The following is a 15,356-nucleotide window of genomic DNA, read 5'->3' on the forward strand; positions in this document are numbered from 1 at the left end:
CGCCAGTTAGCAATAACAAATCCTCACTACCATCCTATTGCGTCATTATCTTTATCTGCGGGACAATCTTAATAAATCGGTGTTCTGCGGCAAAATTTTGTTCAACCCCCCATCCTCGTTCAAAATTAGTAGAGCCGTGCAGTTGGATTCTTATTTGTTATATTGCGATAAATTAATGGTTTGATGCGTCGATAACTAACTTGGGCGGGCCGTGCCGTGCAAGTACGGCCCGTCAATAACTTGAAAACTGGATGAAAATATATGAACGCTAACACGACATCCTAGTTGGGGTAACCTTACAAGATGGAGCGTAAATTGCAATGGCGCAGAGCGTTCTTAGCGACCTTATTCGCAACGGCCATAGCCTTCGCATCTGCCCTTAAAGGCAATGGAGAGTTCAAGCCAAACCAACCGGGCGCTTTACCAACGATCCTGATCATTGGAACAGCAAAAGGCGGCACGGTACGCGTACCTATTGGGCGAACATGATAACGGCGCACGCCATGCAGCGCTCATACCACAGCCTTCGCGGTCCCGCACATAGTCCGATAACATGCCATGACTGCAATACATAATCAACTTGTATTTACAACCGCGCCTTTTACTTCCTCTGCGCTGTTGCGTACAACAGACGGACCTCTTCAAACAGTTGACGGATGAATCAGTCAACAAGGCCCCCGGCCGAGTGGAGCCACCGTTTCCTGTGGACTCGGCAAAAGAGCCCGCGATGCTGGGCCGCGGCGGCGTCATCGGCTCATGGTTGCTGCCGCAGCGAGCGCTGTACTTTGAATATCTGCAGCAGCTGAACCACCCGTGCAGCAACACCACCACCGAAACTCTCCGAGAATGTCTCGCCACCCGGGGCCTCCAACAACTCACCCTGGACGCCACCCCTGATTACTCCTTCTCCGTCATGGCGCCAATCTACCTGAGACTCCTGAGCCCACTGTCTAAGGTCGTCATGATGATGCGAGAGCCGGTGGAGCGCGTCGAAGTGCTGTACCGCCATTACGTACTGACCAAGGTACGGGACTGGCTTGTACGGGAGTACGAACATGGGGGGTATATGTATATTGTCACGTGAGGTTGTCCAACGGGCAGCCTGGGCAAGTGCTGTGTTATGTAGGGTGCACGTGTGTAGAGGGTGAGAAGCACGCGCACTTGGTGTCTCGTAAGACATAACTTGACTGTACGGCTGTACGGCTTGTACCTTGGCAGTACTATTACGTGCCAGCGGTCCAAAATGTTACAAAAAATGCCCGAGAACAAAATTTCGCCGCTCAACTTCTCTCACCAGACCAATTACGGATCCCATATCACGTCACCTTCCCATTCTTTCCTATCGAGCCCTCTCCTCCCATTCTTCCCCTCCACCCTCCGCTTCTCCTCACACGCTCTCCACCCCTCACACACACCCCACCCCTCACGCTCTCCACCGCGTCCCCCAATGGCCACACCACCCCACCTCAGGGCCAGTGGTTGGACCACACCGTCGACACGCTCGCCTCCAACTTCTTCCTGGCGATCAGCAAAGACCCAGTCGTGTCGACGGCCCTGGAGCGACTGGCAGACTGCCCCCCAACAGACCTGTTGTGTTTGGTCAACAACTGGCGCGACCTGTGGGTCCGACCCATCATGGACAGCATGGATTACGTGTTGTTCATTAGCGGGCTGTACAACTATATGATGGCCCCGTGGCGCTACCACTACTTCCAACCCGGGAGGGCGATGGTGATTGATTCTCAAGCCTACTACGAGCGGCGAGTGGAGGTTATGGAGGAGGTGGGTGAGGATAAGGGCGGGTGGGGGGGTGGGGGAAACAGGGAGAAGGGCAGGGAGTATGCGTGTGTTTGGGTGTGCGTTTGTGTGTTTTGGTGGTTGTGCGGATGCTGCTGCTGCGGAAGCTACTGCGGAATCCAAGTACGGCACCGCGCGAACGGCGGCCAGTCAGCTGCCACAGCGAGATCTGCACCACCTGTACACAAACACACACACACACACACACACACACACCAGCTACAGCTACAGCTTCCGCCGTATGATCAGTGTCATTACGGTTTTCCAAAAAACATATGATGCCGCACATGTGTCAGTTGTACACCTCACACACTTGGTGGTGCATGTGTAAAGCGTGTATGTGTATGTGTATGTGTATGTGTAACGTACATCTGTTATAGGGTGCTGTACGAAATGCGAACAGATGGACCTAGAAGCCGCAAGGAGGTTTTACTTTGTGTCCTTCGGGAGCCCTGAAGACCCGGTCGGCCTCCCCAGGCCTTCAGTAGTGGTCTGTGTCTGTGTGTCAAGACCGACCATGTCGCTAGGGGTAAAAACACACATACACACACATAACACGCATGCAGAGGCGGGAAAAGCCAACATCACCCAACATCCAGCCAAAATTTCCAGGCCGCGAAAATGAGATTTGGTCCCACCCACGGGGACCCATTCACAATACGTGGGATGGATGGCGCGCGGTTGCTTTTGATTGTTGCAAATTTTAAAAACCCCGTCACTCTCGTCGCCCCCGGGTTGTCGTACTGCATACCTGTAGGTCATCCGCTTTATGTACGGCCGGCCGATGTCAGCTGAGGAGCGAACGCTTGCCGCTTCCGAGGTGGTGTGGCGTAAGGTCGGAATGCCGTCTCTGCCCGGTTTGAAGCTGTCACCCCCCGTTAAGGACCAGCTCACTGAGTTTTACGACAAGCACGTGATGAAGGGTTTCTACGGAATGCTGGCCGGCATGCGAGCGGAGGGCGTCTGGGTTGTTGGCTTTGATCAAGAGCCTTGGAACAATTGCCCTGGCTTTGCCGAGTTCAACAACAGCTGAAATGACTATATAGCTATAAACAGGCATTTTATCCGCGTATGAAAAGGCGTCCACACGTTCGTACCTGCCGTACGGTATGACAGCGGCATTTTGCCGTAGGAAGAAACAGACCCCCACTCCTGCGGCCGCTGTCCGGTATTGGTGCTGCTGCTGCTGCTGCTGCGAGTATGTCCGTACCAGGGGTTTAGACCTCCTAAATACCCTGGCGGTGTCGTACCGCCTAGCACTAGCAGCCAGGTGGGTCTGGGCCCCCGAGGGCCTCCTGGCCTTTGGGGTTTGGTTGGTTGGTTGGTTGGTTGGCTGGCTCTCCTGCGGGCTTGGCGGCGCAGCGGTCGCGAAAGAGTCGTTCTGTCCCCCAACCAACTGGGTGTTCCTAGCTGCTAGGTGTTGTGTGTGGCTTGTGTGTGTGTGGCTTGTCTTTGTATTCTTACAAGGGGTTGGCTTGCGGTCGGGTAGGGATCTTAGGGACGTAGTGGTTGGGGGGCAGCTGCTAGGCGTTGGGCCCCTCCTGTAGGGGCCGGCTCCGGAGACTCGATCTGGGGACTTGCAACTTGCGTGTCGGAGAGGCATATGGGCGGGCGGGAGGGGGGGGAGAGGGAGGAGTGAAGATAGACATGGAGGGGGAAGATAAACCTGAGGAACTCCGAAGCCGTGAACTGTTTTCGTCCCGCAGGGAGGCGGGACAGAAAGGCAGCGGCTTTTGGAGGGAAGGGCGATGAAGGGGGATTTGCAGCAGCACTGATGAAACGCTTTTGTTGTCATTGTCGTTGTTCTTGTTGTCATGTCGTCAATGCACCACACCCTGCATAGAGGGCCCCTTGCTGTTAGTCCTGTGTACTCGTGACCGACCCGCACATGATATAAGTTATAATATAAGTTAAGGCTGGGGACCTTAAGCCAAACACAAAATTGCACACACACGCACACACACAGAAACACACACACACATAGACACCCGCACATCGTACGTACACCGTTTCTGTGCAACCGTCCGTGCGATACATCGTACACTGCGACGGGAGCTCCCGAGCACTGTTCGCCCTCAACCCGGTCCCGGTGAGCGGATCAGCGCCTTCTTAGGCAGTTGTCCCATCCGGGTTCGAACGAGCTCCGAGAGCTCTCTGAGGCTGTGTCACCCGGTGGTAAAAAATAACTGGCTTGCCGCCGAAGTATCACCACCAAAGCAACGCAGTGCGATTCCACAACGCGGGAAAAAGCGCTTTGCGGCTTTCCTTTGGGGGTTTTAGGGGAGAGCTCTACCCGGGAAGAGGAGAGGCTTCCGGTCGTGGTTGCCAGCAGCATGCCGTTGCCCTTGCTGCTGCTGCTGCTGCGCTTCAGCCAACAGACACAGTGTTGTGACAAATGCGTGCGTGATTGATTTGCGTTCGGTTTGGTTTGCTTGGGTCTGTTTTGGCGCCAAGTTGTAATTCATTTGTTGGACGGGAGCCTCTCCTAATGTTGGGCGGTGTTGTGTACAAGACTGTGCCCATCTCGCGGGCATTGAATTGCTGCTGCTGGTTCTAAAATGAGCGTTTTTTTGACAAATTGGTGAACTCAGTTTTCAAGATGTGAGGTGAGGCATGCAGCTGTGGCAGCTGTGGCAAAGTATTGCCTTTTGGGCGGCTGACGGTGTTGTGATCTGTCCTCCTTGTGGTTTTCATGTGCGGCCTCCGGGGGCTCTCAACCCAACAAGGGGGGAAACACAGGACCTCCCCTTCCTCACCCTTGGTTAGGAAAGGGTTGTGGACACACGCGCGCGCGCGTGTGTGTGTGTGTGTGTACATGTGCTTGACCTACTGACGGAGGCGGTGAGCGTGACAGCCGTTCCGGTGTGGGTAAAAGGGATCGTCATCTGGTTGCCTTGGGGGCACCCCCCCCACTGGGGCTGATGACTGCGAGCGAAGGCGTGATGTGGATCTGGATGTGTCGGCGGGTTGAGCTGGTTGGGGTGAGCATATACATGATATAGCTGGTTGGCGGTGGTAGTCAGGGGAGCAGGAGCTGGGGTTAAGAGGGGGCCCAGTGGTATTGGATGTATGAATGTATGTATGTATGTGGGGGGGGGATTCGGGGGAGGGGAAAAGTATGTTGATTGGAGGATGTTGCACCACAAGGACAGCGTGCACGTGTCAGTTGGGAACCGCCCAGTGGGGAAAGGCCTCCCCATACTCAATGGCGATGTCCTGTTGTCCTGAAGGAACCCTGGTATGTGGTGTGTTATGTGTGTGATTACCCTCTTCCCCCCTCCCCCCGGAGGAACGCCAAGTTGCGTTACTCTTCAGTTCATGCTGCTGTAACGAAAGCCATCCACCACGGGTACGGGGGGGGGTACGTGAATTCTTCAGCCATTTCGATCGGCCATCGGTCCCAAAGGCCTTCTTGACTGTACGACTTGGGCATTACTTTGAGCACTAGGTACACGGATACACGGCTGGCTGGACATCTAGACGCGCATGCTTCCAACCACTCACCAATCGGTCCTTGAACTCCAGAACCACACCTTCTGGCATTGGCCTGTTCATCAGCCACTCCACTCGTTCGTCTACCTTGTGTAGCCCTTGCGGGGCCTCTTTCCATACGTCGTGCCCCAAAAAACATAGAAAACGGAGGAGTAGTGTTCCCCACCCCGGCCCCTTAGGGGTTGGAGAGGGACTCTGCGACCTCCTGTCGCTAAACTTGGTGTGCCACAGACCCACGCTGTAAACGGACACGGTTTCAAAACCTCACGACCTGTTTGAAAACGTGGTAGTGTAGGGGTAGCTGCGACAGTTCGGCAAACAGGAGGCGATGTGTTGGTCTCGCAGCTCCCACAATTTGTCGCATGAAAGTTATCTGAAGCTGCACCGCTCTGTCCTTTAAGCATGCCTCGAAGGGCCCCTCCGCAAGGTTACTCGCATCACTCCGCCTCCTGAGCCTGCTTAAGACTTCAGCTGGCATAAACTTGTGTCTTAGGGAGGGAGGAATCGCCTCAATTAAACCACTCAACCCCCCACCCGGCGAAAGGTTATTTGCTTCCGGCTGCAGCAACATTTGTCTCATGATGGCTCGCTAGGCTGCTACAACCTACAAAGTACGATCTAGAGCTTTCGGAGCAGCCTGGCTACCAAGGCGAAAGGGCCGTATGTGTATCGTATCTAAAGGGATTCTATGTACGGCAATAGTATCTCTACACTCTTTATTTCGAGTAATGATAACTCGGTGGAGACTCAGCAGCATTACAATCTCAGCATACGCACGTTCTCGCTATCGTAGGGTTCGATTCCCCTCACCATCCACACATCCCGATTAAATGTGGTACTTGGGTGTTTCAAACTCATCTCTCTGTTGCGGCACTCGCTGCGAAGCCGCGTACACCTTAAAGCTACACATGGCTGATTGTTGGGCGATATTACTCCGCGGCCCCCCAGTGAACTCCTCACAGTAATACGTGCATGCATCAACTTCAATAGCAGCACCAGCAGCAGCACCAGCAAAGAGAGGGGATGGTTTAGACGCGTAAATCCAGTCAATTGCCAGATGACCGCCCGCATGCAAAAACGCCCGTCAATCTCGTCAATTGGTTCATGTTGGTGGCATCAGCGGTGGCATATCGATGCATTGTGTGGTATGTGCTCCAATGCAAAGAATACAAGATAAGTACTTCCCCAAGCAGCTTAACAACGTCTTTTAAAGCACGCACACATACACATACACATATACATACACACACACGCGGACACACAATCACAGTATTTACCCCCTAGACAACCTCCATGCCTGGCGGTGGGAGTGAGGACGGAGAGTAAAGGGGGGAGAAACATATCGCATTTTCAATGTCTTGTTTAGGACGCCCCAAGTCGATATATACCTTTGAATTTCAGCGCGGCAAGGCAAGATGGTAATCAGAAATCTACAACTCTGGAACTGATGGAGCGCAATACGCAATTCGCGCAATTCGCGATCCCGTAGTTCTTCCAACATCCATAATCAACCAACATCCACCACCCATTCACCTACGGGTCACCTACACTACGGACCGCTGTGGACTAAACCGCATATACTAAGAGCATCACAACTACTATACCACATCGTCAGGGTGCACGCCGTATATATTATATAACTTCATTTCCGCTTTGACTCCTAGTAGGGCTCAACCGTTATTCAATAACGAGGAAAGGCGAAACACAGCTGTCGTCGTACAAAAAAATCCTCCCAAACACGGTTCGGCCGCGCCGCCGCCAAGATATAACTGACAGGCCGCGAGAATGCCCCGCAGTCCCGAGCTCACGCAACAGAAAAGATATGCTGCTGCTGCTGCACGCGTCTGTTTGTCTGTCTGTTCGTACTTTCCGAGTGCGTGCACGCGCTCGCTTGTCTCAGTGTTGAGCGATGTGACGAAGCTGCTCGCTCCCCCCCAGGAGCCAAACTCCCCTCCCCCCCCCCTGTGGATTCAACCACGCAGCCTGTTGGTGCAGCAGCAGCCGCCGCACAACATCCTTGCCTTGGTCTCCAGGACACCCCCCGACAGATAGACAAGAAATAGATACCCCAAACCACAAGATAAACAAAATCAACGAGGTACATCAAAGCCGCCCTGCCGACTGAAGACAGTTGACACATAACCAAAAAAACTACCAACGGCCACCAACGGTCGGTGATCAGTAACACTCAAAAGCTGCTTTATTGGTTCCCACGCAACCACTTTCGCCCGTTCCCTTTCTCTTCTTTTAAATGAAGCGGTGTGTAAAGCCCCATCAGCCAAAGCCCCAGTCAACCATTGTTGCCAAGCGCCCATGTCAGTGATGCTTCTTATTTATTCTTTATTTTATCGAAAACCAAATTCGGCACCAAGGTCCAGCCACCAACTCCCAAAACCTCCGAAAAGAAAAAAGAGATTTGCCACACACTGTTCCTGTTCGCAGCTTTCGACACAATCCCCGCCCTCGACAACGTTGCTTTTCGCCAACTACCAAACCCGCAATGCGCGCAACTAATGATGCGATGCACCTCACCATCACCCACCACCACTTCGCTTCTCGTCACTCCTACAAGTCCCAATAAAAACTGCCATAACCCACAACCCCTTGGCGAGGTAAGCTCCAAACCCCTATCCTCTTTCAGACTCTGCACCGAGTCATGAAATTGAAACAAGATCCAGAGACCTGCAATCCCAAGATCCAAAAATCCAGTACACCTCGCTTATCACATGCAGTCCAATACAATACAGAAAACAAAGCAACCGACATCGCAAGCTCATCACCTCGAAGCTCCTTAAATCTTGCCCAAGCTACGCCTGCTCGCGCTGTTCGCCTTCTTCCACTGTTCCTGCGTGCCCTCTGCGCCCGTGTCCACCACCAAATCGCACCGCTTGCAAGAAGCCACACACTTGCCGGGGCGTGCCCTGCTGCCAACCATGAACGAGGCATTGCGCTCGCACTCGCCCGCATCCGCCCACTCCGGACACATCTCGTCAGAGTCCTCGCAGCCCGGGGGCAGGTCCTGTGGCTTAACCTTGGGCTGTGGGTGTTGCTCGATGGTTTCGGCGTGCTCGCCCCCCATGGCGTAATGGCCCACGTGAATCCACTTCGCCGCCGACCACTTGATGCCGCGAATAACAGGGCAGGCGGTGTGCAGGGACTTGCGCTCCAGCTCACCCGTCGGCTTGATCGAGTGGAAGAGGATGGCGGTGCCCTTTTTAGGCTTGGCAGCGAGGTGGTAGCGGGCGCACTCCGAGAAGCCAACGTTCTCCCCCCCGGGGGCGGCGACGTTGGGAAACACAGTCTCGCCACCTTCCTGCGTTTTGGAGTAATTTGGGATTTCCAGGAGTTTATATTAAAATTTATTTATCATGCTCGCGGTTGCTCGTGACACCCAAAAGTGTTTTTCCTCCTAAACCTGGTGGTCCCTCCCTCCCTCCCTCCCTCCTACCCCGCACTCCCTCCTTGGCATCAGCTTCAGCTTCACTCGGGCACTCGTGATTTGACTTCCCCAGACATTTTCTTTCCCCCCTTGATCCTCCATCCTCCATCCTTCCCTGTTTGAACAGCATCCCATCCCCCCATCCATTTCCACTCGGAGCGCCACGCGGGCCCGCCACCCTCGCAATGATCACCTCCCCCGCTTTTCCCTCCCCCTCTTTCCCCTCCCCTCCTCTCCCCCCTCTTCCCCGCTCCTCTCCCGCAACCCCACCTCCGTGTCCACCAGGTACATCAACACGGTAGCGTAGCGGTTACCACCGTTGGTGATGCCGTCCTTGTGAAAAAAGTAGTCCCACTGCGCGGTTAGGGGGGTTTGCGGGGAGAGGATACATATCACATGCATATCACATAGGAAAGGATGGCAGATGGCGGCCCATCATGTTACAACACGTTATCAAATAAACACGAAATGCAGCTTTACAAAACTGGCAATTGTTGTAGCTCCTGCTTCTGGTAAATCCCATTCTAAACCCCTTTTTGGTGTTAGGGTGTTGTGTCGGTTGGCTGTTCATGCAGTCAAATGGGTTATTATAAAGCTGAGCAGAGGGTCAGCAGGTCAGCGGGGTCGAGGTGGTCTGAGTGGTGAGGAGGGCGTCCAGGGGGAAGGGTGGAGTCAAGTGCTTGAGGGGAGGGGGGAAAATGAAGCCGCTCTTACGTGGGCATCGTACTTCTGCTCCTTCTGGTATCGCAGCACTTGGAGACCCTCGCCGTTGCCGACTGGCATCAGCGTCCAGGCGGCGATGCGCTCCTCCACCCGTTTCACAATTTCATCCTCGCCGCGATCCAGGAACACGCCATAAGAGGTGCGGATGTTGGACGTCTCGCTACCGCCATCTCCGCCCACGACACCGGAGCGCTCCAGGCGCCTTTCAGAAACCTTCACAATGTGGTCGGCCTCCTCTGCAAAGATTAGATGGGTCATGCAAAAATTTAGTACGGATGCTGACGGGCGCGAGGTTTAGGTAATACGATGGTGGGCAACCAATTAGAGCCATCTTACGATAGCCTTCTGGTAACCTTTGGACGCAACGAATTTTCCTATATGTCGTCGTTGGGCAGTAGAATTTTGGGTTGTGCTCATCCAGGACTGCACAAGGGGCCCCGACTCTCTGGAAGCCGACCCGATGCGGAACGTCGGGACATCCAAGACTCACCGTCCGTAAGGAAGTGCTCGTAGAGGAAAATCCTTGCATCAGCATCAAGCACCTTTACGAAGGGGTAAGCGGCAACTTTTAGAAGAGACTGGCACACATGTCCGACAGTTATCGAAGAGGGCTTACCTTCATGCGGCTGGTTCTCATGGCCAAAACATCAGGTTGAAGAACGTCGGGCTTAAAATCAGTGCCCATCCATCCTGTAGCGAAGAGAAAGCGCAGGTTACGTTACGCAACTGCTTTCATGCCAACCCCGCGGGCAAGAAGCGACGCACCTGGAAGGATATCTTCATCAGTCCGAGGGTCACGTTGAGCAGCATGTGCATAATTGCCCAGAATTAGTGCAACGGTGGCAAGAGTACAGAATAGCAGCCTCATTGTCGGGACAATTTATTTCGTAAGCAAAGAGGTAGCAAGGAAATTAATTACAAGCACAATTTATAGGACGTCATATGTATTGGCCAAGACAATTGAATGTCCTTTATGCTAACAATTGCAGTGGGTCGCGTTTATATATGCAATTGGGTTGTGCAACGGATTTGCCTTTCCGGTACAAAAGGGACTTGATGCTGGCAGGTACCGTAATGGCCACTCCCTAAAACCCCTTTGAAGTCGACAAAAGTTGTCAAAATTGAAACATACAACTATTGCAGTCTGTGTAAAGGAACTCCTCTTGTGCGGAATTCGGTCGGGTCTGTCGCCGGTACGCAAGGACAGCACCCATACATTCCACTTTGCTTGAAGAACGACTTCAGATGGACATCCAGTTGTGAATTCTACATATCATCAATTTACGCTGCAGCTGGCGGGTGAGAAACAAAGCACCCGCGCAAACTGAATGACCGGCGCCCGGCTTTCATGCCCCCTCCTTCCGGTACTTGCGACCAATATTAAGTTAATTAACCTCAATAACGGACCTGAAAAGGAATTAATAATCGGTTCCGATACGCAAACCGTCCGTTTTACGCCTCACTCGTGCTTTGACCAGTTTGACCAACGGAGACTTTGCCTAGTTCATCCGCCAGCCAGCCTCGAATAGCATGTTACTGAGGCCTCGCTTACTTTTCTTTTTAGCAAAATCCTGCTTAAACTTCCTTTCCGAAACATTCTTACGTTGTCTATGATCCCCTCAGCCGCACGGACTTTGACGAGGGTTCAATTTCAGACATTCTTAAAAAACCCTCATCTCCATTCCTTTCTCCCGCTTCCCTCAGTTATCTATCCATCGGGTGGGGATGGAAACAGGAACGGAAGCGGGGCGTGCCGGAGAAGGGAGGCCGCAGACATGGCTCGGGCCGGGTCGGGTGAAAGGGCGTGAGGGGGGTGGGGGTCCGTAGGATCACCACCGCATCGCCACCGTGTTCTTTTTGCATTTTGCATGTGTATTTCACAGCCACCGTGCATGCCAACGCCCCCCGGCTGGCTGGCCCGACCCGACCCCTCCATGGTGGAGTACAGCTCCTTATTGAAAGGATGCATCCAACCTCTTAACACGTTGCCCACTCCTCCGAAACCGCCCGCACATTTTGCCCGCACATTTCGGAATCGACTCAGTTGTCAATATTAACCTTTTAGGATCATTTCTTGTCAGTACTGGCTGACTGACCCCGGCCTTCCCTTCCTAGGCCAGGCTGATGGTACTTAGAAACATTCGGGTCTTTTGGCGAAATTGGAATCGAGAAATCGAAAGTGCCATCTCAAGGAAGGCCTCTCCCAACCCCGGCTCCCAGAGTCAATCATCTCTCCATCACACCGCGATGTGCGATATTGAGCAAACCCACCACCACCTCGGAAGGACGCGCGTTACGTGGTTTGTTCCTGTACGGCACAGGGTGCTTTCTGGTAGTTTTGGAAAGCGCGAAAAGGCGGCGTGTGACGTCCGTTACTTCCCCCCTCCCCCCTTTTTCATCTCCCAGTAGAACCCCCAGGGGGAAGAACGTTTTGTAGACGTCCCACCAGCCTCCCCTTCCCTTAAGACTTCCAAGAACCCCTTCAGAAGTCCCCCCCCCCCGACACCCGTCCGCCCTGCCCACCCGCCTCCAGCTCCTTTTACAGTGCAGTACGGTATATACTTGGCGACGTACCAATAGCCCCGAGATGCTGCGCTGCATCCGTGCATGTACGGCATAAGCAGTTATAACCAAGGAGGAGGACAAGGAGCAGAAATTAAACTTTGGGACACAGGCCGCCGCCGCCGCACCACGCGAGTATAGCCGTGCGATTATATATATGTACACATACCTAGATAAATATAGATGTACAGATTACTTGCATACATGTATTTAGGAGCACTCGTGGCTCGCTGCTGTGCCGTACATATCATATGGCCAGTTCCTATCCGTAGCCAGTATCATTAAAACACACACATACATACATACATACATACATACATACATACATACATACACGCACTCTCTCTCTGACACACATGCACACACACATGCACACAACTAAATTTGGCGTACCGTACCATTTCGGAGTCTTGGCGTTACTCGTCGAATGTCGAATGTGTATCAGGCCCATTCCGTTTCCCCCTACACCACCACCAGCACCACCACCACCAACAACAACAACAACAGCAACCTCCGTTCCCTCCATTCCTGGCCCTGAGCTACACCAGCAGCGATGGCACCGAGCTGTGTGACACGGATGCGGGAGAGGGGAAGGGCGCCGCCACCACCCAACCGACCGTCAATCAATCGGCCCCGCAGCAAAACCAGTTGCAGCAGCAAAAGCAGCAGTAGCAAGCAGCAAAAGCAGCACCCACCATAAGCGCGCCAACTTATCGCCATTCTACTGGCAGAGCGTGTATAACATTCCAGAGCGCAGCACAGCCCTGCCGTTGGAAAAAACGCAGTACTACACTGCAACTGCAACTGCGGCAACAGGTGTGATTAACCCAGCCGAAAAATAGCCCCCCAAAAAGATGCCGACTGGAGACTCATCCGTCTTATACGCAAACACCCCCAAACTCTACAGGACGTTATTCGTTCCGCATCACCCCATCCCACCCCAAACCCCACCCCCACCATGCCAGCCGTTGCAGCACCACGGCCCCACGGCCCGCGTGGGACAAAAGCAACCCACTATGCCGCCATCAATATACACGCACAATCAGCACCCGCACCCGCACCCGCACCCGGGACGGCCCTTCAGAGGGCCCCCCTTCCTCTCCCCCCCCTCTCTCTCCCACACACACACGTGCGCATACATACATACACACATACACGCACACGACATGTACCCGGAGGTGTCAACCCGTCAGCTCCGCCACCTCCGCCAACAGCTCAAACCCCTACCTCCTCACCCCTCTTCCCTCCCGGAGAGGGAAGGAAAGGGCAAACCATTGATCATGACGATAATGGCTTAAAGGGCATCACAGCTACTACCGCAACACGGCATGTTGCGCGACAAGGCTGGAGACTGCAAAGCGAGGCTGGCAAGTTCACGCGGTGTCACGGCGCGAAGGGACTGGCTGAGGAGGTGTGGGGCAGTGGGGAGGGAAGTGGGGAGGAGGCTGAGGAGCGGTAAAGTGCGGAAAACGTTCTAGGAGAGAGGGGGAGGGGGAGGGGGATAGGGAGGGGGAGAGAGGGGAAGGGGGTTTATTACTAGCGCGGACTTTATGCTGGGCTGACATACATACATACGCGGTGCCATACAGCAGCGTGTATGTGTGTGCGCCGCCTAAATGACATTACCAGGCCCCCATGAGCCTCCATGGTACCGTCGGGGCCTTACCCTCCGCCCCTCACCCCACCGCTACTGCACACACGTGCGCCCCTCGACACGTGGACCGCCGTCACGGACTGCTCTCGACCTCTCCTGCTTCATCACATACATACATACTTATACAGCACCAGCCGCACCAACACCAGCAGCACTAGGACCAGCCGCAGTAGCAGCAGTAGCACCAGCACTAGGACCAGCCGCAGTAGCAGCAGTAGCACCAGCCGCAGTAGCACCAGCCGCACTAGCAGCAGTAGCACCAGCCGCAGTAGCAGCAGTAGCACCAGCCGCACTAGCAGCAGTAGCACCAGCAGTAGCAGCAGTAGCAGCACTAGCAGCAGTAGCACAGCACCAGGATATAACACACACGCCAAACGGAGGCACGAGGCCCCCGAGGTGTACCGTCATCATCCCACGCAACTCATACTCCGGCCGTCAAGTATACCGCCGGACGAAATCCTTTTTTTTGGAACGCGAAAAGCTCCTTCACCGTGACAATGACGATGTTCTCGTTCGTTCGGTTGGTCGTTGTCCCACGCTCCCTCACATATCCTGGAGTGCCTGGGAGCGGAGACGGCAGCTCGCTTCTCCTCCTCCTTCTCCTTCTTCGTCTTCGTCTTCTTCATCGTCTTCGTCTTCGTCGTTGTTGTCATCATTCCGGCGCGCGCGCGTGTGTGTGTGTGTATGTGCGCGTGTGAATCCACCACTCAGCTCAGCTCAGCTCAGGCGGGCTCGAGGCGCGCTCTGCGGCCGCTGCTGGCGACCCCCGGACAGCGCCACCGCCGCCGCCAGCCTCGCTTGCGCCGCCGCCGCACTGCCCGCACCTGACACCTGACGTCCCAGCGCCGCCGCCAACATTGTCGTCGTCGTCGTCGCCGCCGCCGCCGCGGATGTGAATGTGGACGACGAAGGCGACTGCGGGGACGGCGACGGCGACGACGGCGACGGAGCGGGGCAAGGAGAAACGGATGGAGGCAATGATGACGACGCGCGCGTGGCGGCTGCTGCTGACAAAGGCCTCGTTGAGGACGTACTGGTGCTGCTGCCGGCGGCGGCGGCGGCGGCGTGAGCCGCCGCCGCTGCTGCTGCCGGCCTAATCTCCACCACATGCAGGTTGCTGATCTTGGGTTGCGGCGGCTGCGCCATGCCGCCGCCATTGTTGTTGTTGTTATCATCCAGTTGGCCCATGTAAATCATGCCGTCCACCACTTTATCCGCCACGGGGGCAATAGCGAAGGCTTCGAGTCTCAGCCAGTGTCCAAACAGTTGCTCGGGCCGACTGATCCAGGGGAGGAGCTCGGCGGGGCTAATCAGGGGGGTGGAGGGCAGCAGCCGCAGCGGCCGCGGCGAGGCCGTCGACGGCCGCGGCGCAGTGGAGTTGCTGCGCGAGGGGTGCGTGGCGGCGGCGGTGGCGGTGGCGGTGGCGGCGGAGGAGGAGGGGGAAGCGGAGGCGGGGCGAAGTCGGGCGGCTGGCGGCGGCGGCACGAGCAGCTGCTTGTGCTGGTCGGCGGTGGTGCACGTGGCGATGCAGACCCGGCGGGCGAGGGGGTTGCCCGGGGCAATGTCGGTCAGGTAGACGTTGAAGAGCCAGCCCTGTGGATGGGAACCGCAGGTATGGGACAAGTGTACGGCAAGTGTACGACAAGTATTTACCGCAAGAGGAAAGGGAGGGGGCGGGAGGGGAGAGGT

General features: G+C 55.0%; 3 protein-coding genes across 3 annotated transcripts in view; 1 reads left to right on the forward strand and 2 right to left on the reverse strand.

Moving 5' to 3' along the window:
* Window positions 1–303: 303 nt before the first annotated feature.
* Window positions 304–2,830, forward strand: VOLCADRAFT_93420 (uncharacterized protein; the record flags this gene model as incomplete). Its single annotated transcript, XM_002952611.1, has 4 exons — window positions 304–462; window positions 632–1,024; window positions 1,471–1,782; window positions 2,555–2,830. 4 exons carry the CDS (start codon window positions 304–306, stop codon window positions 2,828–2,830), a joined length of 1,140 nt encoding a protein of 379 aa, XP_002952657.1.
* Window positions 2,831–8,080: 5,250 nt separating this feature from the next.
* VOLCADRAFT_62820 (prolyl 4-hydroxylase) lies at window positions 8,081–9,709 on the reverse strand (the record flags this gene model as incomplete). Its single annotated transcript, XM_002952692.1, has 4 exons — window positions 8,081–8,356; window positions 8,384–8,602; window positions 8,999–9,082; window positions 9,443–9,709. 4 exons carry the CDS (start codon window positions 9,707–9,709, stop codon window positions 8,081–8,083), a joined length of 846 nt encoding a protein of 281 aa, XP_002952738.1.
* A 3,598-nt stretch (window positions 9,710–13,307) lies between these two features.
* Window positions 13,308–15,356, reverse strand: part of VOLCADRAFT_93422 (uncharacterized protein) — a gene marked incomplete at both ends in the record, with an annotated part of 18,966 nt that continues 16,917 nt past the window's right edge. Inside the window, 3 exons of the mRNA XM_002952693.1 lie at window positions 13,308–13,416; window positions 14,492–14,582; window positions 14,702–15,260. Coding sequence (XP_002952739.1) covers window positions 13,308–13,416; window positions 14,492–14,582; window positions 14,702–15,260 — 759 coding nt within the window. The remainder of the gene's footprint in view (window positions 13,417–14,491; window positions 14,583–14,701; window positions 15,261–15,356) is intronic.

The sequence above is a fragment of the Volvox carteri genome (genome assembly GCF_000143455.1).
Source record: "Volvox carteri f. nagariensis unplaced genomic scaffold VOLCAscaffold_31, whole genome shotgun sequence".
In the NCBI taxonomy this organism is placed as follows: Eukaryota; Viridiplantae; Chlorophyta; class Chlorophyceae; order Chlamydomonadales; family Volvocaceae; genus Volvox; species Volvox carteri.